The sequence below is a fragment of the Hypomesus transpacificus genome, chromosome 14 (assembly GCF_021917145.1).
Source record: "Hypomesus transpacificus isolate Combined female chromosome 14, fHypTra1, whole genome shotgun sequence".
In the NCBI taxonomy this organism is placed as follows: Eukaryota; Metazoa; Chordata; class Actinopteri; order Osmeriformes; family Osmeridae; genus Hypomesus; species Hypomesus transpacificus.
This window is the reverse complement of record NC_061073.1, coordinates 7,207,389-7,231,382: the sequence shown is the minus strand read 5'-3', so window position 1 is coordinate 7,231,382 and position 23,994 is coordinate 7,207,389. Positions and strand designations below refer to the sequence as shown.

Genomic DNA, 23,994 nt, shown 5'->3' with positions numbered 1-23,994 from the left:
ATGACTAAATGTAATGTAATATGACTGTCAACCCAAGCAGACAAAGAGTTTATCTGAAGCAAATGTATTTGAGAGCTTCATACATTTTCCTTTTATTTATCTGTTTTCTACGTATTTGTAAGTATACTGGTAAGTGTGGCTAAAAATTATTAAAATAATCCATAATTGTCCATTATATTTTGACAATCCTAATCCTGAACATGCAGTTTTAATTCGCGACTTGTACAATTGTCTTTTGTATCTAACGTAACAAATGAATGCTGTTTATTGTTGTTAAGCTTGCCATAAATCCTATTAATTTGCAGAGTTTGGTCGAATCCCAGGTTTTACTAAGTGTTCAATGGGCACTTTAACAAGACTGACAAGATTTTGGTTTTAATTGGTGTGGATAATTTTTTTAAGTAAGCTAAAATAGATGCGTCATAATGGACAAACTTCTCTGGAAGTGCTCTTTGTTTTCTACAGCTGTAATTAACAGCAGTCCATGTGCGTTTTTAACAGAGTGGGCGAGAAAGAGGGGGAAGGGAGATCCTGGCTTTCTTCCTCCCAGGCAGGCCGGAAGACAGACAGACAAGTAGGCAGGCAGGCAAGCAAGCAACCCTGTCTTTCTTACCTCGACTTACAGTCAGGCTTAAACTGTTCCAACCATAAAAGGAGTGTTCTGAAAGGAAATTTAAACAGTGCAGATTCCTTAATTGTGTGTGTGTGTGTGTGCATAATTCTAAAATCCTTTCTCTACATGCGTCCACTTTCATGTAGGAAAAGAATGCCCAAGAGAGTTCACTAGCAGCAGGAAAAGATGGAGAATTGCAGATCAACATTAACATACGGTGTTACGGTGTCCTACTTCTTAGTGTTCATATTTTTTTCTTCAACCTAAGTCTGTGATGAAATAGATTCAAGATATTAATAGCAATTAGCATGAAATGACCTTGAATCCAGAATGCCTGGATCCAATTCTCCCAATTATGTAAATTAAGATTAAATCAAACTGGTTTCAGGGGGGGTGGACATTTTCAGATTAAAACTTGGGGATCACCTCCTGTCTGCCTCTCCTTCGGAACCAGACAACATGTCCAGGAATGGGACACTCTTACCATATCTCCATCCCAAATTTCCTACACAAGAAATATCATCCTCACTGGGAATTGAAAAGGGGTTTCAACAAGTTGGAGATTAGGGGATGGCGATTTATAGTCAATTTATTGTGCCTTGTTCTAGCAAGGGATGAAAAAACCCTGTGGGCAAGGAGAGAGGGGTCATGGGACTTCCAAAAGGATTACCTTGAAATGGAGTCATGAGATTTAGCCAAACAAAGAGCCTGCTCACATGCTCATCATATGAACGGCCCCTCATAAAGTGATGGAGGTTCATGTCCTGTGGAAATCAGTGAGATCAGCAGACTGGGAAAGAGCACCAGTAGGGCAGCACCAAAAAAAGGACCAGATATAGAGTCTGACTGAGCATGCAGACTTTAAACTTTTCTTTGACCCACCCTGGTTCACAATCCTTTAGTCTTCAGAAGAAAGACTTTCTGGGGCTCATGGAAGACCACGTACACTGTAAGCGGATCTACATTTCTCTACAGATGGCAGTGAATGGTATGATAGATCTACGTCCTTTGTCATTGATGATTTTGGAGTATGTTGAAGTTAGGGTTTGAACGATGTATCACGAAAGGCAATGAACTTTTCGCAATTTGACTTTTTATTACTATTATTGTTTTGTACTATTTCTACTGATCACATCTTTCTCAAGAAGGGTAAGACTGTAAGAATCCCATGAATACTGTTTTGTAAATTATATATTGCATGACATTATTGTTGATATCAAATTATTCAGTATGGTAGTTTGATTTATGTTGTCTAGCAACATAACCAGTTGGTTATACATTATAACCATAATGTAACAACCAGTTACATTATGAGACAAACTGAATTTAACTAGAATTCATGATTTCTATTGTATTTTCATTTTCAAACTAAAATAGATCAATTCCTACAATTGTGAACTTGTAGTGGATCCAAATATTTTGAAAGCATGAGACCTGCTGTCTCTTTTGACTATACATTGTGATTAATAAGTCTCAAAACATTTAATTAGGAATACACCATCAACTTGACCAGAATGGTACATTTTGTACCATGTTGATGCATATGCTCATGTCCCCAGCTTTTGGTCAGGATTAAAATACATGTAATGTTTAAGATTTTGGTAAAGAACATTTCTGACAAAAGATGCACTTTTGTCAGTTTTTTACAATCGCTATGACAGTTTTTTCAATACTTTTAACAAGTTTCCGAAACTAACACATTTAGCACAACATCCGTCTGTGTTGGCTATACAATTAACACATTTCTTGTTGCTTTGACACTAAATGCATAGAGCAATACAAATTTTAAATGCTTGAACTTCTTTTACACACTCAAGCTCAACCAAGACCAAAACAATCAATTTTTTACCGACCATTTTACCAATGCTTTAACACTGTATGTCAGAACAGATAACACTATGTTCAAAACCTAATTTATTGGCTAAAGTCAAAGTGAACAGCTCTTCATATTGTGAATTGAAACACAAATATATACCCTGTATTTTACAGTATTCCATTGCTACTGAGAAAAAAGCTGGTTGAAGTAATGCAAATACTATAAATCACAGTTGATTCCCAACTAGGAAACACTATGGTGTTGAGGTTCTTTCAATCACATGACTATATGGTATATATACAACAAAGTGGAGCTCTTTGTGCTGATCTTGTGTGGAAAAAAAACAATATAGAGCAACACGAAGAAAGTAAGAATAAAGTAATATCTGCACGAAGGAGAGGAAGACAAGTACCAAGACAAGGGAGAGGAGTGGGACAAGGGCAAGGGAGAGGAGTTAGAGTGTGTGGTGGCGCTCAGAAAAGAGCCAGAGCTAGGGTAATACTGTAAATGGTAGCTGTATTGCATATTTCTTTCAGTAATGTCCTGTTGCAAATGAAGCCTTTACTGCAGCAATTATGTTTCTGTCTTCTTTTTTTCAATACAGTAACCGTACATTCTATAAAGCTACTCTGACATCGGTCGTGTATTTTTTGTTCTGAATTTCTGCAGCAAAAGAAACAAAATGCATGCATTTACTAAACCCAACCAAACAAAAATGTAGAGGCTTCAAAAGAAACTGCATTGCAAACACAATCTATAATCTATTTAATGTAAGACCTGACACATAAAAGAATGCAGTTTCTGTAATTCCATCTGATGTTAGTGTTTTTTATGACATTGTGCTATGATTGACTAAATGTTCTTGTGAAGAGAGAACCTGTGTGGTAGACATGGTGTCATGTTTAGTGTATTTTTGTGTTATGACAATTAGTATTTGAGTTTAGTTTACAATGTGTGATTTTGAGCATGAAATTAACTGTTTTGCCAATTGTGTGTGGTAGGTGTGTTGGTGCGTTAAGAGTTCAGAAAACTAGTGATAAGACATTATTATATTGAGTGTCGGGGCTAATTTCAATTTTTTTAACCTTTGTAGGCACATAAAGGTTGGATAGAGAGGACTTTCGAGAAAAGAGAATGTATTCAAAAATTTCCGAGCAAAGACCCAGCCCGGTAAGATAATCTACATACACATCACATACGGTAATTGTACCAGTCCCATTGTGATGCATGGTCTTTTGAGTAAACAACAATGGGTTGAGAGAAACAAAGACAGCTTTGAAGATATACATCACTCATGAAGACGAGTCTGCCTGCTCTTTATAAAGGCCTCTCAGTCACATAACACAGACGAGCAAAGAACTGCCAGAAAGAACAGGTCTGTGTGAATACAGGCACGTATTTACCAGAGATAGCTACTAACATTAAAGAGCCCTGCCACAATCTGGGTAACAAGGACAGGAGACAGCCTCTGCAAATTAGCCAAAAAAGATTATCTGATCTTCATTCACAGCTAGTTCGCCAGGAATTAGCAAACCATAGTACACTTTACAGCAGGCACACAGATTTACTAACAAAAGAACATTACAAAAACCCACTTTATCTAGCTTTTGCATTGATGACGTCATTAGCACATAACCTAACAGGAAATAAGTCAAACATTGTAGGCAAGCCTAACTTCAAATTATTTTGGGGGGTATAACTGAGGAAATGCCTTGTAATCTTTCATACTGATTCCGTAGAACATCATGTATGTTTGCTGTGTGCTGTATCTTCCACCTAGATGTGCCTGTGGTCAGCTAACGACCCAGCACATGGCCATCCCTCCTGGTGCTATCACCAACAAGCCCTTGGGGGAGAACCACCAGTTGGTACAGATCGATGCTCCCCAGGAAAGGTGGTCTGTGCTCAAACACACCCAGACCTCTGCTACCGATGCCTTCGGCACCATTGAGTTCCAGGGTGGTGGCTTCATCAACAAGGCCATGGTACACTTAACATCTAACTACTGTCATACATGCCCCTAGGGTTCACAGTTGCAGAGTTGACTGGTTCTCCTTTTCCTTCTCCAGTATATCCGAGTGTCTAATGACACCAAGCCTGACAACCTGTTACACCTGATGGTGAAGGACTGGCAGCTGGAACTGCCCACCTTGCTCATCTCAGTCCATGGAGGCCTCCAAAACTTTGACTTGCCTCCCAAACTTAAGCAGGTGTTTGGGAAGGGACTGATCAAAGCTGCAGTCACCACAGGAGCCTGGATCTTCACCGGTGGAATAAGCACTGGTGAGTGCCAGTCTAGCAGGACTGCCAGACAAGTACTGCGGACTCACTTCTGAAGCCAGTGGCAAACCAATTTTATATTGTTATGGCAATTACTCTAAGCTGTCATCAATTCTACCACTTTCATAGAGAAACATGGCTTACACAGTGCCAGAAGACACATTAATCTGTTGCCGTAGTCAATACTCATGAGAGCTTTTACTGGGATAACTGACTGCAAAAAATGACTGTATGAGAAAGTTTACAAGTCTGAAGGAGTACAACCAATTATGAGCATATGAAAAAATAAATCATCCAGTGCCACCTTTGCATATGTGAACAGGGCCATCTCTAAATGGAATACTGTATTATCCCTTATCTACTTGAGACATATTCAAAAGCCAAGTTGCATCTTGTGTCTCTGTTTCCAATTAAGTTAACAGTTTTTTACAGTCGCTAGGACACATTTCTCAATACTTAAGTGACGTTTTCAAAACTCTTCACACAGCGAGCATAACAGAAGTACATGTGGGCTAAACTGTGAACCATGTATCATTGCTTTGGCACAAAATGCATTCAATGACTACATCTTTCAAATTTCATTCATTCTTTTCTCACTTCGACACAACAACTGCCAAAACTCTATGTACCTACAGGCCAATTTGCACATGCTTACATACTGTTTTCAAAACTGTTAAACTTCAGTTCAAAACAATAACATAATACAAAACTGAATAAGACAGAAATTAGCTATATTTCTACAGTAATATTGTAATGAAATATATTTAGAATAAAAAAATGTAATGCTATAAAATGATCTCTCCAGAAAGGGTTTTGCGAGGTGAGGAAAAGGATGCAGAGAGAAGAAAGCCAACATTTGAATGGGACAATGTGGCATTTCACCACTCCAGTGCAGTCTCCGAGTGGTTTGCAGCCCATTCCAGAATGGTCTCACTTTTCTTCCCACCTTACTCTCCATTCCTCAACCCCATAGAATAATTATTTTCCTCATGGAGGTGGAAGGTTTACTGTATGACCACCATCCACATGACCAAATGTCCCTCCTGGACGCAATGAATGCTGGATGCCTGGACATTGCCAGGGATGGATCAGGCATGCCAGAAGATTCTTCCTAGGTGTATTGCCTTAGATGACATAAGATGTGGTGTGGATGAGAACCTATGGCCAAATGCAGAATATTACAGTGCATTCCTATTGTATCTGTATCAGTGGATGGTGTGTATACAAATTCTTGTATTCTGGAATTACTAGTGGGAAAAAAAAGAAAGATGTACAACACATTGAAGCATACTGCATCATGTCTGATTCATTCCAGTAACATCTTGCAGTACATTCTAAACAGTAGAGAGTTGTCCTGGTTTTACATTGTATAAAACATTGTATAATGCTACTTGTTGTTAGTGTTTTTTAGGTCATTGTTTTGTGGGTGACAAAGTATGTTTGCTGGCTGTCATCCTTTGCTAGTGTTATAGAGGAATTAGTTGGTTTGAGACATGTATGAAGTGATTTGGTAGTTTTAGTCCATTTTGAATTTGAAATTAACTGCTGTGCCGAGCTGAAAGTTGGTTAGGACAACTGCGTTAAGAGTTTTGAAAGTATTGAGAAATGGGTCCTAGCGACTGTAAAAAACTGTAAGCGAATTTGTTACAGTTTTTTACAGTCGCTATGATGCAGACATGATGCAGTATGCTTCAATGTGTTGTATATCTTTCTTTTTTTTCCCACTAGTAATTCCAGAATACAAAAATGTGTATACACTCCATCCACTGATACAGATACAATAGGAATGCTACTGTAATATTCTGCATTTGGGCATAGGTTCTCATCCACACCACATCTTATGTCATCTAAGGCAATACACCTAGGAAAGAATCTTCTGGCATGCCTGATCCATCCCTGGCAATGTCCAGGCATCCATCATTCATTGCGTCCAGGAGGGACATTTGATCATGTGGATGGTGGTCATACAGTAAACCTTCCACCTCCATGAGGAAAATAATTATTCTATGGGGTTGAGGAATGGAGAGTAAGGTGGGAAGAAAAGTGAGACCATTCTGGAATGGGCTGCAAACCACTCGGTGACTGCACTGGAGTGGTGAAATGCCACATTGTCTCATACAAATGTTGTCTTTCTTCTCTCTGCATCCATTTCCTTAGCCTGGCTGCCAGCCCAACTTCTCCCCGCCCAAAAAAAAATTTGTTCGGGAAGTTGGGTCTGGAGGGTCTCGTATTGGGGACCAACTACAGAAAACCAGAATCTGGGCGAACCAATTAAATTGCCGGGCGGGCTTTATAGGATGATGGACAGATGATCAACCAGTAACGTAATCATCCACGTCACAAAAGAGCGTTTAAGTTGAATTCGTTTTGAACAAACATGGCTACCGCTGGGGATCTGGGATGTTATGATTCTGCCATCGAGTCTGTTTTAGAAGACATCGGGAGCGCATTAATTTTGAAAGAGGAACAGAGAGACGCAATCAAGGCATTTGTCAATGGAAAATATGTTTTTGCCGTCCTTCCTACGGGATTCGGTAAAAGTTTAATTTATCAGCTGGCCCCGATGGAGTTGTAATCCTGAACGGAGAACTTGTTCGTATATGCATTGCCCTTTATTGTTTCGCTCAAAAAGGTTGACCGTGTGAACAAGTACTCTCCCTACCCTTAAATTAATTTTACAACACCGGCAAAAATCGTTTGTATTCATTCTTCAAGCATACTTCAAGTCTGCTTGTAGTTTAGTTCTGTTGACAACAACTATGCGGTGCTTAACATACGTCACATACTTTGTTGCTCTGATTGGTTGTAGATCTATCCAATTGAGCGAAGAGGCATTTGTTTTCCAGGCTCGTTTGAAACACGCCCTGTAGTCAAAGCCCAACGGAGAGTTCTCAGACTCATATTCTGAATAGAATTATGAGTATGACAACGTCAGGCTACCTTTTCCTCACCTAGCACAACCCTCTCTGGAGAGATCGTTTTATAGCATTTAATTTTTTTATTCTAAATACATTTCATTACAATATTACCATAGAAATTTAGCTAATTTCTGTCTTATTCAGTTTTGTATTATGTTATTGTTTTGAACTGAAGTTTAACAGTTTTGAAAACAGTATGTAAGCATGTGCAAATTGGCCTGTAGGTACATAGAGTTTTGGCAGTTGTTGTGTCGAAGTGACAAAAGAATGAATGAAATTTGAAAGATGTAGTCATTGAATGCATTTTGTGCCAAAGCAATGATAAATGGTTCACAGTTTAGCCCACATGTACTTCTGTTATGCTCGCTGTGTGAAGAGTTTTGAAAACGTGACTTAAGTATTGAGAAATGTGTCCTAGCGACTGTCAAAAACTGTAAGTACATTTTTACCCAAACATTGATAGGTATGGGAATCTCTCACCAAACGTTTGATAAAACTTGAGAGCCCTGCCCGCACATTACATTAAGAATCAAATCAAATCAAATCAAATTTATTTGTATAGCCCTTTTTACACGCAAGCATGTCACAGAGGGCTTCACATGCGCCCATAGAACTGCCCCTCAACCAACCTAAACCCTCAAGGAAGACAAGGAAAAACTCCCAGAAAAACTCCCACCGGGAGAAAAAATGGAAGAAACCTTGGGAGGAGCAATTCAGAGAGGGATCCCCTCCTCCAGAGACGGTTGGTAAGAGAGAGGAGCAGAACACAAGCTAAACATAGTCATACAGTGTCAATGGGTTTTGAAACACCAAAATCCATTGTTCGGCTTTATAGACGTTGGATGGGACCGGGAAACTCGCTGTTGGCCGTCATGGAGACTGGATTCCGGGTGACGACCTGGTTCAGCGTTGGCAGACCGACGACCAAGCAGGTCCTGACAGCTCAAACCCCCCACACCACAGGGAATGTGTGGGGGGGGGACAGAGAGGAGAGCAGGGATTAGAGAATGCCAGGAGCAGCTAACAGTTACAGTCAAAATAGAATGAGATCCCCACCGGTCAAGTGTGGACTAGTGCAGCAATTTAACAGAGCAAAAAGGGTATTTGATGCAGCCCCACACACCAAAACAACGACAGCCCCCCTCAGTTGGAACATGAAATCTGTTCCAGGGGAAAGAACTCTAAAGTAGGTTATACTTATACGAATAAGGATGAAAACAGCCAGTCCCCCGTTGTCTCCAACTAGTAATAAAAACTATAACAGTAACAATATACAGCAACGGAACTATAATAATAATAATACTAACAATATACAGTAACAGGTTTACTTTATTTGTAACATCTAGCTGGGCAATGTGAACATAAGCTATAATTAAAATTTAAAAGTTACATGTGATACACACATAGGCAAGCACACATCCCAGGTTTACATAGAAAGTACACACATACTTCCCTTTAACAATCATAGAATTGACTAAACAAGAACGTTTTTAATCTAGTTTTAAATGTCGAGACAGTATCAGCAAGAACGCAGACCCGCATAAGTATTAACCAGGATTTAGTGTTTATGTCCAATTTGATAGCAAAACTCCTGTCTACTCAGGGGTAATCCGCCATGTGGGGGATGCACTGAAGGATCACTCCTCCAAGTCCAGAGGGAAAGTGTGTGCCATAGGGATTGCTCCATGGGGGATTGTTGAGAACAAAGAGGACCTTATAGGGAGAGATGTGAGTTCAACGTGATTCTGTTTTATTTGTACAGCATTTCCCAGAAAGACTCATTCAATTGGTCTGTCCCATGTGCTACTTATACTTTCCCAGAATGACACTTTGTGGTTCTGTTCATTTCAGGTGACCAGACCCTACCAAACCATGTCCAACCCTCTAAGCAAGCTGTCTGTGCTCAACAACAGCCACTCCCATTTCATCCTGTCAGACAATGGCACATGTGGAAAGTACGGAGCTGAAGTTAAACTCCGCCGGCAGCTGGAGAAGCACATCTCCCTGCAGAAGATCAATACCCGTAAGTCAGGAAAACATTTAATGTCAACATTTCATAACATTGACTTCCTCAGCAGTTGGAACCATGGTCCTGCTGAGCTCCCTGTTGTCGTCCAGTACTAATGGACTGAGAGTGTTTCTGTGACCTGTGGGTTTCCCTTTGTCATCCTATGCCTGAAGCTTGTTATAAGGCAGGGACAGCAAAGGGATGCTCAGCTGTCACCACTGACCTCCCCCACACAAACACTGCATATGCTGGGAACTGTCATTTAGATGGAACTGGGACACATTTCATGTTGCCCATCCATATGCTCTACCTTGAGTCAAAATAATTACTGAGTAAATGTTTCATGGTGTGTTTTAGGCCTGGGTCAGGGAGTCCCTGTGGTGTGTCTGATAGTAGAAGGGGGTCCCAATGTAATCTCCATAGCCCTGGAGAGCCTGAGGGACGACCCCCCCGTCCCTGTGGTGGTGTGTGATGGCAGCGGGCGCGCCGCAGATATCATATCCTTCGCACACAAATTCACAGAGGAAGGGGGGTGAGACAATATCAACTGTGTCATCCACTACTTAACACTGTTATTAGTTTCTGGCACACACCGAGAATAATGGCCTACTGGTTTTTCATTGAACCCTGTATTGTTTTTTTTCTAGACTGATCAATGAGGATGTGAGGGACCAGCTCTTGGTGACAATTCAAAAAACATTTAACTACAGCAAGAGTCAGTCCCAGCAAATCCAACTGCTGATCATGGAGTGTATGAAGAAGAAGGAACTGGTGAGTAGAAGAATAACTAAAGGATGTACAGTATACAAACAGTTACCATCAACAAGAAATATTCAACTTGAATAAAATAAAAATATGATATGCAAGTAATGTATTTAAGTTGGTATAAGTGTCAATAAACATCATTCTTGGTAAAGCATACATGTCATTCATTCTTCCACTCATCTGTCTTCCTCCATCATGTACTATGGGAATCAATACTACCCCCCCCCCCCCCCCCATCAACCTCCCTCAAATGTAACAGGCTGGTAATGTGTGTCTTTCCCAGTCGTAGCTGTCCAGAGCCTTGCAGTGGCTTCATCCCAGAATGCATCCCATCATCACTAGGCCTAATGTGAGGATCAAAGACAGCAATGGATGGATACTTAAAACAGACAGCTGTTTAATCAGTGTATTAGAGATGCTCTATAGAGAAGCAGCAACCTTGTATGTGTCTTCACAGTTAGCGGATTACACCTTCAAAGGTTCTTTCAGAGCACTCGCTGGACAGCCTAATAGGTCAACTGCAGCACTATTTATGTGACCACAGCAGATTTCTGGGTGGGTAAGTGATGTGATTAGTAGTTTGTAATACTCGGAGGAGATGATCTGCAGACTCCATACATCTGGGCTGTGGAAATCAGTGCACACAGCCACCTGTTAAAGCGCCTCTCTCACTCCATTCCTCCACCGCACAGATGGAGAAGAGGATCCATCTCTTTAATCCTCCGCCAGGTCTCTCTCCTCATGCTAATTCTCCCCGAGCTTTTCAGTGCACAAAGTGATATCATTCCACCAGAATGTCTGAATTTCTCATGAATTAGACAGCCTAGTGCCCGGAGAGAATTCAGCTCTGATAAGTAAATATTTGATTCATAACCCAAGGCCGATTTCAATGACCTAGATGACTGCTGTTATGCTGTTCAAACCAAATGGTAAAGGCAGATCTTTGTTAAGTTTTAGGGCTGTGTGTGGTTATCTAAGAGGCCTTAAACTGTTCTATTACTAATCTGCAGGTGTTTCAGTGTCACAATCATAATCCCACGGGCTGAGCTAAATGCATTCCATGTGAACAGTAGAGACAGACAAATGCAGGCTCAATTCAGGGCCTCATTTACCAACATTGCAACCGCAGCTTAATCTGCGCCTTTGCCCAACCGCAAATAGCGGACGGTGTATTTCCGCATTTGCGTGGTAATTATCAAACCAGATCGTGGTCGGGCAATCAGCGCCCATTAGCGTTAATTAGCGAACCGTTAAAAGACGGGAAAAATCAACTGCATGTTATACCGTCCAAGCAGCGGTAATCTGCATTTGGGGCGTTATGTCTTTACCCAGTATTTCATGCCTGAAATGGGCGCAATCCTGTTGTCCTGTAAATGAGGCCCCAGAGACTAAATTGCGCTCCCCTGAGTCCGTGCACAACATGGCATCTAATCTAAACTCAATAACAGGCTTCATGAAGAGACAACTCTCACTATTTGGTAAAAATATAGTCCGAAGTTCAACAAGTTCTTTCCTCAAAGAGGCCCACAAGGTTTCAATCTTACACTTATTATCAACGCATCCCGAGACCAACTCTGGGAGATCTTTGGCCTGTGGCCATATATTCAGCCAACCTAATCCCATTTACCATGGCTGCACATGTGACAAGCCCCACAGGCTAATTCTATTTGATGTAGTCTTGTAGCAACAAAGCTAACATTATCAATCATACTAGCCAGAGCCTGATTATCAGGACCGGCCCAAGCCTTTATGGGGCCTTAAGAAGATTTTGGGGCCCCTCAGCGTCGCTTATCATTGCCGATAAAAAAAAGTGGATTTTTTTTTTTATTACATTAAACTGTAATTTCAGGTGCTTTTAGGGGCCCTCTGGTAGCCACAGGGGCCCTAAGCAGCCGTTTAGTTTGCTTATGCCTTGGGCCTGCCCTGCTGATTACACCAGGTAGAAGCAAAGTATGAAGTCTTCCAAGCATCTTACCCAGATGGCTCTCGTCGTACTGTATGATAAACCTTTACCTCATACCAGTTTTATTTCCCTGAGATGCATACATCCCTCTTTTTTCTCTTCCTCTATCAGTTCTGCCTTGAAGTATGTTCACTCATACACACTCCCTCTCTTCTTTTCTCAAACATAGATAACAGTTTTTCGAATGGGTTCAGAGGGACAGCAAGATATTGAAATGTCTATTTTGACTGCTTTATTGAAAGGTAATATTTAATACAAGATCCTTTGTCTCTGAAACAAAAGTCAAAAATACTTTTCTCTTAAGGTTAAAGGCAACCTTTGGTAATGTTTTCACCAGTGATACATGAAGGGATCCCCCCATTTGTGTGTGTGTGCGCGTGTGCGTTTGTGTGCTTTCAGGCACCAATGCATCTGCACCAGACCAGCTGAGCCTGGCTCTGGCATGGAACAGAGTGGACATTGCTCGCAATCAGATATTTGTCTATGGACACTATATACCTGTGAGTATTCTCCACCTCACATACATATGGTCAAGCAGTTGCCATATCATGTTTTTCAATGTCATTGTAAATGTCAATCAAATAATCATGAAGAGTACCACTGCCTACCCCCACAGACTGCCAGGGCTCTGCCCAATACAACAGGCATTACCACCACTGCTGCCCCCACCCAGGAGAGGCAGAAGAGCCCTGCCAGCGGCACACGAAACAAGGCCAAGGGCAAGAAAGGCAAGGGGGGGAAGGTGAAGCCTGAACCTCCAGAGGAGACGGATCCCAGGAAGCTGGAGCTCATTAGATGGGTAAGAACCAAGAGTTTCTGACTACTGATGACATTTGAACACAGGAAAAGAGATAAGTTGAGTCATGGCCATGGGTACCCCTCTCCAGGTGAATTCTCTGGAGCAGGCCATGATGGACGCCTTAGTGCTGGACAGGGTGGACTTTGTCAAACTGCTAATAGAGAATGGTGTGAACATTCACCACTTCCTCACCATCCCCCATCTGGAGGAGCTGTATAACACGGTTAGCTGGAAGACAAAACATGTTAATCTGGGGAGTTAGTGGCGACCTGTATGCCCCCTGCATGGGTGTTTCTTACTTGTGTCTTTTTGTTTAACTTTTTCTCCATCCCACAGAAACTAGGTCCTGCGAACACCTTGCACGTTGTGGTGAGGGAAGTCAAGAAGGTAATATGATGTCCTTCATTGTTGGTGGTAGATCATGCTTCAAACTCACATGGGGAATTTTTGTGTCAGGATACTGTTTCCTGTGCCATGGCAAATAACTGCTGTGCTCTTGTGCTTTTGTAGGGAAACCTCCCCCCAGATTATAACATCACCATGATAGACATTGGGCTGGTAATGGAACACCTCATGGGTGGGGCTTACCGCTGCAATTACACCAGGAAGAACTTCCGTAACCTCTACAATAACCTGTATGGACTAAAGAGGGTGAGAAGAAAGGCACACATCTCCAAAGAAACACAAGACATGTCTGATAATGATAGATGATAAGAATGTTTGACAATGTTTTATTTTATTGGGCTTTTCTTTGCAGCCAAAAGCCCTGAAACTCTTGGGAATGGAGGTAAGATGACTTGGAGAAATGAAATGTACCATTTCTTAACTATCTCACTCAATTTATGAGATTGTAAAAAAAAAAAATCATGCTCATACCTATATTACCCATTATATCATACTAGGATGATGACCCAAGACCTAAAGGAAAGAAAAAGAAAAAGAAAGAGGAGGAGGTAGAAATTGACATTGACAACCCTGAGGTTTGTCGCTTCAAGTATCCGTTCCATGAGCTGATGGTATGGGCAGTATTGATGAAGCGCCAAAAGATGGCACTGTTTCTATGGCAGAGAGGGGAGGAGGCCATGGCTAAAGCACTGGTAGCATGTAAGCTCTATAAGGCCATGGCCCACGAGTCCTCAGAGAGCGAGTTGGTGGACGACATCTCCCAGGACCTGGAGAACAACTCCAAGTGGGTTAAACTGAGTGTAAAATCACAACATTGTGCCATAACAATGAAGACTGAGCAATTTGATCTGACTTCCGAATGGATTTGTACTTTTGTAATACATGTTTTAAAGATGAAACACATGTCTAATAAGTCAAAAAGGATAATTGTCTACTTTTCACAGGGAATTTGGCCAGCTAGCCTATGAACTCCTGGATCAGTCCTATAAGCATGATGAGCAGGTTGCCATGAAGCTCCTTACCTATGAGCTGACCAACTGGAGTAACTCGACCTGTCTCAAGTTGGCTGTGGCTGCTAAGCAACGTGACTTCATTGCTCACACATGCAGCCAGATGTTGCTCACAGACATGTGGATGGGTTGCCTGAGAATGGGCAAAAGTCCTGGTATTAAGGTAGCAAGATCGTTGACCCATCACGTACACAACAACTTTTCAAACAAAAGCAATCCATTTTGTACGGAACACATGTAAATGTATCTCTTGGTCCTCCTAGGTCATCCTAGGCATCATCTTCCCACCCCTCATTCTGCTGCTAGACTTCCGTCTAGGAGATGAGATGTCCTCTCAAGGCTCTGGAGAGGTTGACCAAAGCAAAGACAAGGATGACGACAACAAATCCACCAAGGTTTAATTCAACCCAAACAACTCACCTATGCAACATGCACAGTAGATTTCTTTAGTAAAGCATGACTGTGCTCCTTTTTATATAATGCTGATGGGTGGCTCAACGAGAGACAAGATTATTGTTACAATGAGTGCTATGAGCATCATGCTTCTCCAGGATGCCAGTGGGGATGCTACATCCAGGAAAGGAGATGAGGAAGAAGGAAACACCAAATTTCACAAGGTTCCCATCGGGAGAAAGATCTATGAGTTCTATAATGCTCCTTTCACAAAGTTCTGGTTTAACACAGTAAGTGATCTACCACATACAGTACAATCCCATTCTGCAAAATGAGGTGATTTCAAAGGTATGTTGACAATGCAATCTTTCTGACAGATCTCCTACTTGAGCTACTTGATGTTATACAACTACATTATCTTGGTGAAGATGGAGCCCTGGCCATCTATACACGAGTGGACCGTCATCTCCTACATCCTCACACTTGGCTTTGAGAAAATCAGACAGGTAAAAAGACAAGACTGCTGGTGTGATTAAATCAGTTACTGTGTAAGTAACTACTCAGTATGTACAATCAACACACTGTACTCAAAAAGAATTTGCTCAAGATACTCACAATAATAAATAATATGGAGAGGTTCATTGTTTGCTTTGCTATTCAGATTTTGATGTCGGAGCCAGGAAAGCTGAAACAGAAGATAAACGTGTGGCTCGAGGAGTACTGGAACATCACAGACCTAGCGGCCATCACCACCTTCCTGCTTGGGCTTATGCTACGACTGCAAAGCGAGCCCTACATGGGCTGGGGTCGGGTAATCTACTGCATCGACATCATCTTCTGGTATATTCGCGTGCTTGACATCTTCGGAGTGAACAAATACCTGGGACCCTATGTCATGATGATCGGTAAAATGGTAATGACTTTGACTGAACCATCAATGTATTTGTTCAGAGATTAACTGTAGACAATCCTGTAACCTTTTTTCATTGTCAAATAAATGCTCTGGAGTTTAACAGATGCATCCCCTGCTGTTCTTGGTTGGCTTCCAGATGATTGACATGATGTACTTTGTGGTAATCATGCTGGTGGTGTTGATGAGCTTCGGCGTGGCCCGGCAGGCCATTCTGCACCCTGACGAGGAGCCCACCTGGCGCCTGGCCAGGAACATCTTCTACATGCCCTACTGGATGATCTATGGAGAAGTGTTTGCGGACTCGATAGACCGTAAGGCTAGAATTCATAGTAAGATTCCTGTTTCCTGATTCCACGGCGGATTCAGTCTCATGCTTATTCACAGTAGTCTGTTTCAAACGTTCATTTTGTTGTTTTCTGTCTGTATTGGGAGGCTTGTTTGTTCCAATTCAACAATGATCATGGCTCTCTCTGTTGACCTGTTGGCAAACATGCAGGCACTTGTCTTGAGGACCTTAGGTCTGTCAACATTATAGATCTGTCACCTGCATTGTGCACCTAGAAGGAGCTGATCAGGTGCCAATGCCTTGGCACAATATATAGGATAAGTGTCTTTTCCGTGGTGGTGAAGACGAGCTATTAATAAGACAAAAGTTACACATATCACCTAAGTATAAACATAATATTATTAGGCACAAAGTTTCAGCACAAATTTAACTTGCATTTTGTCTTGATTTAGACAGAGTTTGATGTGTAGCCTGTGGTTATTTCTCATCACATCCTTACATTTTTGTTTCTATCCATTGCTGTGGAAATACTTGAAGTCTATGCAATGGAAATCAACCGTGAGTATTTGTCTGATACAGATAATAGTACATAAAGGAATTATGTGGTATGTGGAATGTTGCCGCGTCAAAACAGTTTGTGTTCTTCTCTTAGCTCCATGTGGGGAAAATGTTTATGATGAGGATGGGAAGAAGCTGCCGCCATGCATTCCTGGAGCTTGGCTAACCCCTGCACTCATGGCTTGCTACCTGCTGGTGGCCAATATCCTGCTGGTCAATCTGCTCATTGCTGTCTTCAAGTAAGTTTGCGATCATCCATTTAATTTGAAATAACAACTGGTTTGGCCTATCCTAGATTTCCATTTAGCTGGACACACCTTTCTTTCCCACAGTAACACATTCTTCGAAGTGAAGTCCATCTCCAACCAGGTGTGGAAGTTCCAGAGATATCAGCTGATCATGACCTTCCATGACCGGCCCATTCTGCCTCCCCCTCTCATTATCTTCAGCCACCTCTACATCATCTTCAACAGGCTGTTCCGTCACTGCGCCAAAAAGAAACAGGAAGGGGAGCTGGATGAGAAGGACAGAGGACTCAGTGAGTTAGTTTTCACAGTTCTAACATCTAAGCTATAGGTTAGGTCAATCATCTAACAAAACAAAAATAAGTGTTTGAATTGTATTTATTTACGATACATGAGCCATTTGCTAGGACAATTAGAAGTCTTTGTAAAACAGAAATTGAAGTGTAAATTGTATTCTACTGACTGAAGCATTTTCCTGAGGATTCCCAAAGCAATACTGATGTTTTTCACAGAGCTGAGGCTCACTCCAGATGAGTTGAGAAACCTGTATGAGTTTGAGGAACAGTGTGTTGAGGAGTATTTCCGTGAGAAGGAAGATGAGCAGCAGTCCTCCACGGATGAGCGTGTCAAAGTTACCACAGAGAGGTAACTTGCCTGAATCCGGGAGGGGGGGGGGCTTTTTACAAGTACCTTTTCTTAAAATTCCTCTTCTTTTTGTTGGACTCAGGGTTGAAAACATGTCCATGCGCCTGGAGGAAGTAAACGAGAGAGAGAATACCATGAAGGCCTCCCTGCAGACAGTGGACCTTCGCTTGGCACAGCTGGAGGACATCCATCGGCGCATGACAACAGCCCTGGAAAAGCTGGCCGGGGTAGACAGGTCAGACCTGACCTGCACGCTCTCCCGGGTCTCGTCCCTGCGCGACCCATCTGGCTTGTTCCGCAACAGCAGCATCAACAGTTCTGATGGCTACAGCCTCTACCGCTTCCACCTGGATATGGAAGAACAGAGGGAGGCAGACAAGATGGCTCATTCAGGTCTTGAGCAACAGAGGAGTCTTCGACAATCCACCAACGCCTCTGCCCTCAATGTCAAGGAGTACGGTAACACCTTAGATGTGGATGCAGGGGACAGGTTGCGGCACAGCTCATGTGTGGACATCCTGATATCCCCATGTGACCAGAAGCCTACCTCTGAGGGAGTTAATGGAGAGACTATAACTAACACATCTACAGAGGCAGTTGTAGACCCAGTTGTAGGCAATCCCCTAAAAAAAGGTCTACATTTGGGAAGAGCCAACCTTGAAACTTCTACCTCCTACCCTTTAGAGAGGTCCCGATCTTTGAAAAGCTATCCTCATGATGGCACTGTCACCTCTCCTTACTCTGAGAGGAAAACAATGAGTGATATTCTCTACAATCCAGCTAATGAATCAAATGAAGCCCTCTCAACTTTTGACTACAGCTCTCTAATGGACCACGTAACCAAGAATCCAAGTCAGTGGCCACCCTTCTTTAGATATAAGATCCATCCCAGTCCTCTTGGTCAGACACCCAATGTGTCTATATTAAGGTCTCCTGATTTGCAACCTGACCTGCCCACTGTCTCTGCAGTGGCTGAACAGCAGGAACCCCAAACTCGGCAGAGTCCTGCTCAGGCTGTGCTGATTCTTCCCACCATAGACACTGAGGAAGACCACACAAAGATGGAGGAGACAGCCTTAACGCATAAAGGTCTGGATGACACTGCCGAGAAAGGCCTCCTGTGTGTAGATGAGGAAAGGTTTTTCCACAGGTCAAAGAGCTGGGACAGTAGTCAGAGAAAGGCAAAAAGCTTGAGAGAGAGCATGGAGATGACCAGAGCTGCCAGTAGTGAGAGAAACATTGTTAGGGTTTGTGAAGACTCAGTCAATGTGCCAAAGGAGGATGAAAAAGAGGCAGATGAGGAGAGAAAGAGGAAGATGGGGAGAGAGATGTAGAGAAGAGGGGGGACACCAAAGAGAAAAGAGAAGAAGAACAGAAAAGAGAAGCAGAGGACAAGAGAAAGCTGGACAAGAAGAGCACAAGAGCACAAGAGAGAGGCAGAAGAAAAGAAAGAGGCAGAAGAAAGGACAGAAGCAAAGAAAAGCGGGACAGTGGACAAAAGAGAGGAAGAAAAGTGAAAAGTGTGTAAAGGAAGTTTTCCGATGGCACTGTATTTCTAGATTGATATGATTCCCGAATTGATACAAATTCTTTATTCGAATAAAGCACGTAATAGAGCGCTCTGTGACCAGTCCTACTGGAGGACCCGTATGAGAGAGTCGTTTGACAGAGGGGTAGCCTTCAAAATTCACACAGTCTTATATAAACTTATAACATTTTATCATTCTATACACCAATCAAAGTAGCTGTCCCATGTCTCTTCTGTGATTGGCTCACTCCTTAAAACAATACAATCATTCAATCAACATTGTATCCAGACCAACTGTCTCCAAGTTAAGTGGTCATAAAACTACTCCTTTGTTGGGTCATTTTCAAACAATAATTCATTAATACAAACAATGAAACAGGAAAGAAAAAGGTCAAACAGCTGCTTCAATAGCACCAGAGAATGTCTAATGTGGGGAGAACTGCCACTCTGGAAACTTCCGGGTTCTAAACTGGTTGCAGTTCCACTTTAGTTCCATATGAGAGCGCTAACAGGCGATTACAGAAAGAATGGAGGTCTATGGTAGCCTGGTCCTAACCAGAGTCTCGTACATTTCATTTGTACAGAGAGTCTGGCCTCGTTCCATTGACAAGTGTTGACTTCCTTGTAGGCGGGTACTCTGTTGAAGTTTAAAACTATTGGATCTACCCAGAGACACTCTGATCTGCCATAACTAATCGCTAGCGTTCGCCTTAGCCAATTCCTTCACCACTACTGTAACAGAGCTAGCTGCCATAACTGGAAAATCAAACTGTTCCCGAACCCCGTGGGGAGGAGGGCCACAACTTCATGGCCACCAACAAAACTCAGCAAAACTTGTTCTTGCTCCGGTTTTAGCTTATGGATATTCGGCAGCTTTGCCACAACGGACCGAATATCCATGGCTTAGCTCGCATCTTTCTCCGCCGCCATTACGGAACTACAACACAAACTAGCGCACAACATCAATGTCATCGTTCGCAGCCACTCCCTCTGTTTGCTGATTGGCCGGTTGAAAATCAACCTGAAAAATCTGACTTACGTACCTAATGGCCAGACCTAGTACAGAAGCAAAATCAAAATTGAGCGGAAGTACGTAGGAGGGCCAGAGCCAGGCTAGGTCTATGGAGCTATACCCCTCAAAATACACTTTTCTCAGGATATAATTTTTTGTCTAGTAATTTGAATGTTGAATTCAAAAGTGGAGGCAAAAAAAATACACACTGCTGGGTGTTAACTACAATCAAAACTACAATCAAATCTAAGATTTCTCAACGACAATCAGGCGAAAGAGACAAATGTAGCCGTTTAGCTCCATAGACTCCCATTCATTTTGCACTCGCTCGCAGTCACCCCCAGTGGAACTCTGGTGGAACTGCAACCACATTTGGTACAATGGGGCTTAATAGGGAGTGGACAGGCTCTTCGTAGGGCTCTGATAGCCCCTCACTATGACTTCAATTGACCCTTTCAAGAACCTCCCCTCTCAGGTCATGAATATAGATTGAAAGGATATAGGAAGTCTCTCCAAGTCATGCTGTCCCTTTTGGCAGCAACACCTTTACAGTCCATTGAACTCAACTTATTGATATCCCCTTCCTGGGTACAGCAATAACTGTCAGAGCATATGTCTCTTACCAATGAACATACAATTTAATCACTATTAAAACATATTCATCCGAAATGTTCCATAACAAGTGAGGCAGAGGAACAACAAACAGTTGAAAGCAGAGATTTTTAGATACCATTTCCCTGTATTCAGATCAAAAAATTATCTTTAAATTATACTGAAAACAAGTTAATAAAAATATTATTCATTTCTGATAACGCATGTTTCAGTCAGTCGAAGGGGACATGTTAAACGAGGTAAAAGCATGCAGTCACCAAAACTTTGGAAGGTACCATGTTTGATCTGGCCTGTCAATCAAGGCATACACCAGAGATCTTGACTTGGAAAAGTGAAATGGGAAGTGGAAATGTGCTCGGCTGTAAGTAAAAAAATGAAATGACGAGCTTAAAAACCAGAATGTTCATTTATGTTCGAAATAATCAGTTATATGAAACCCTTTATTTTGGATTAGAACCAAAAAATGCAATTCCAGGCAATTTTATTATTTATTTTAATTGAAGAAACCAAGCTAATTTTAAAAACTGAATAAGACATTTTGCATTTGTGAGGATACAAACAGGAAATGTAACTACCTCATTGCAATCTCTCTAATAATGCCAGGAATCTGTGTGTTCGGTTTAGTTTCCCACGATCAACTCAAGAACCGTAAACTGTGCAAAATTCATATTCTGCAAGTGTCCTCTTTATAATCCAACAGAGTGCAGATTGACGTTGTTTGGATAAGCATTTAGACATAATAATGACAAATTATAACTTGCCTCCAGTTTGACTTGCTCTCTTCGCATCCCAGCCTCATCATTCTGATTGGTCCTCTGGTCTTAGTTTCCAACAAATATCTCGAGAACCGGGCACTCTGCAAAGTCGATATTTTGCATGTGTCATTTTTATAATCCAAAGGAGTGCAGTACCGTGATTGAACTAATGCAATTAACAAAGGCATTCGCTATGAAATGAAACTAAGCGTAGTATGGACAATAGAGACATTCTGTTTCGTTATTTAGAAGCAATTCAAAGGGGCTGGCTTGCAAACAGAATGACAATAAGTGGATACACTTTCAGTATAGATCAGTGAAATTTGTTAATGTGTTTACTGATGTCAGAACTGCCTGCACATTGCAAATGTACAAGCAATGTATGGTGAATTAGGCCTACAATTATGACAACTGGCTAAACCATTGTGTATGTAATGACACAACGTGTTTGTGGCGGTAAGACAATTTAACAGAGAACCAATATAGAACATTTTGATCAACATAACATAAGCAATATGAAACAGCAGACAAATTAAGTAATAAAAATATGTTTGTGGTGGTAAGACAATTTGTTAAACATAATAATTTGCATGAATGTAGGCTACAAGGTCCTTTTCCTCACATACAAAGCTCTACACGGACAAGGACCTAGCTACATTGCTAACTCCTTTATAAACTACACATCAGTCAGAACACTGTGATCATCAAATGCAGGCCTATTAGAGGTCACCAGAAGCAGTCATAAGAAGATTGGTGATTTGGCCTATGTCAATTACGCCCAAAACTATGGAACAAATTACTCATACATATTAGGGAAGCAAACACGCTAGACATTTCTAAAAGACAACTTAAAACCTACTTTTTTACCGAAGCATTTAAGTAATTATATCTCAAAAGGGTTTTACTACTTTCATTAGTTACATTATTGTTCTTATAGATTAGCTATTTTAATTATTACTTTTGTCACTTGTATTATTGTTTTTGTTGATTTTATGTAAAGCACCTGGGGGGTATTCCAGGTAGCGGGTTTAAACAAACTCTGAGATTAACCCTGAACTCTGAGTTGAGTTACTACCCAGAGACACTCTGATCTGCCATAACTAATCGCTAGCGTTCGCCGCGTAACATGGGAAACTCAGAAAATTCAGTTCCAGAAGAGGTGATATGAATTTGTTACCTCAACTCGGAGTACGGCAACTCTGAGTTTAGCGCGTGCGTAGCTGGATCGCTAGGTTAGCATCAGCTAGCCGGCCGGAGTGAGTTTTAGGGGTGAATGTAGCCGGTGTGTGGTGAAACTCACTCCTCAAGTATTTAACAGGCCACCCGCGTCAATGAATTGCTAGCTTTTCGTTGGCGTAGTAGGTAGTGGTGACGCTTGGGAAGTCAGAAGTGGTGAGTTCAACTCCCGGTCGGAGCGGACAGTGGCCCCTATACCTCTGACGGAACTTGCAAGACCACGTCTGTTACACGTGCATGAATACTACCAAAAGCCAACATCTATGAGCTCCGATACTAGGATTCACCATGGCAACCGACGACAAAAAACGTTGTTATACTTCAGCACACTTTAGATATGTTTTATTTTGTGTTCATGGTCAATCTGAGCACATATTCCGGAAAAAAGCAACACGGCTGTAGCAGCGTAGCCTATAGCTACAATTGGCATGGGAGACAATTGCTGCCGAGTCAATGCATTTACTATTTGAATGCAATAGCCAGTCCTTCCATTGAACATTTAACCCCACTGTCCGTTAATATTACAGGAGAAAAAGTGGTGGATTTAATAAAATAGCATGTTCAATGTTATATTACATATAAGAACATACTACGAACAGGTAATGCATATTTAGCTTAAAGGCTATGCTTGTGATCGTTGCCTCGACGTCACCATGGTTTTAATCATATTCGATATGATACAAAGTTTAAAAATTAATTGGTGCCTATTTCAACTTGTAGTAGCAGTTTCCCTCAACAGAATGCTTTTTATCAAAGGATGATGATGATAATTACGTAAGATGACGAGAGACATTAATGACTGCTGCTGCAGAAATGGATGCAGAGAATTATGTACGGTAGCTACTGGTAGCTAGTTCTCTCTCCATGTACTTTTATTTACAGGCTTTTTTTTTAATTGTCAGTTACACTGACATTATGAGAATAATGAATATAAAAACGATTTGCACATTCTGACAACAGGGCATGCTGTATACAGTGAGATGTTCAATTACTGGCAGGGGAATTTTGTATGTGGAACAGTGAAATGTAGCTAATGTAATCTCATGTATACCCAGTTACAAGTAAATTAGTTGTACAAACTGCACCTCGTGAAGAAAGTGCGAAAAACTGACCAACAGATGGTGTAGGCCTACTTAGGGTAGAAGAATAAAGGCTAATCTCGAAAAAGATTTACTGGAACACCAGTTACGAGAGGATGCACGGTCACAGGTGATGTTAATTGTAGGAACAATAA

At 41.6% G+C, this 23,994-nt stretch overlaps 1 protein-coding gene and 1 long non-coding RNA gene across 2 annotated transcripts; one reads left to right on the top strand and one right to left on the bottom strand.

Moving 5' to 3' along the window:
• The first annotated feature begins 1,386 nt into the window (after positions 1-1,386).
• Positions 1,387-19,737, top strand: LOC124476283 (transient receptor potential cation channel subfamily M member 1-like). The gene is made up of 27 exons (XM_047033307.1): positions 1,387-1,601; positions 3,523-3,599; positions 4,210-4,414; positions 4,499-4,712; positions 9,231-9,355; positions 9,479-9,650; positions 9,993-10,167; positions 10,283-10,406; positions 12,533-12,605; positions 12,763-12,863; positions 12,980-13,162; positions 13,251-13,385; positions 13,499-13,549; positions 13,673-13,813; positions 13,920-13,949; positions 14,065-14,351; positions 14,512-14,740; positions 14,841-14,972; positions 15,129-15,260; positions 15,348-15,476; positions 15,632-15,883; positions 16,020-16,194; positions 16,707-16,727; positions 16,822-16,966; positions 17,060-17,265; positions 17,485-17,617; positions 17,700-19,737. The coding sequence occupies exons 1-27, from the start codon at positions 1,599-1,601 to the stop codon at positions 18,949-18,951; spliced, it is 4,902 nt and encodes a 1,633-aa protein (XP_046889263.1). The 5' UTR covers positions 1,387-1,598; the 3' UTR covers positions 18,952-19,737.
• LOC124476284 lies at positions 17,126-18,019 on the bottom strand. Its single transcript, XR_006957031.1, has 4 exons — positions 17,865-18,019; positions 17,663-17,721; positions 17,436-17,516; positions 17,126-17,212 (listed from the first exon to the last, which is right to left on the bottom strand). It is a non-coding gene; the product is annotated as an uncharacterized LOC124476284 (long non-coding RNA).
• Positions 19,738-23,994: the final 4,257 nt, after the last annotated feature.

What these genes read in the sequence shown, in the direction of transcription:
- LOC124476283 (XM_047033307.1), top strand. An exon ending in TTTGACTGCTTTATTGAAAG is followed by an intron (nt 12,606 to 12,762) that starts GTAATATTTAAT and finishes GTGTGCTTTCAG; the next exon opens with GCACCAATGCATCTGCACCA. An exon ending in GCTTTGAGAAAATCAGACAG is followed by an intron (nt 15,477 to 15,631) that starts GTAAAAAGACAA and finishes TTTGCTATTCAG; the next exon opens with ATTTTGATGTCGGAGCCAGG.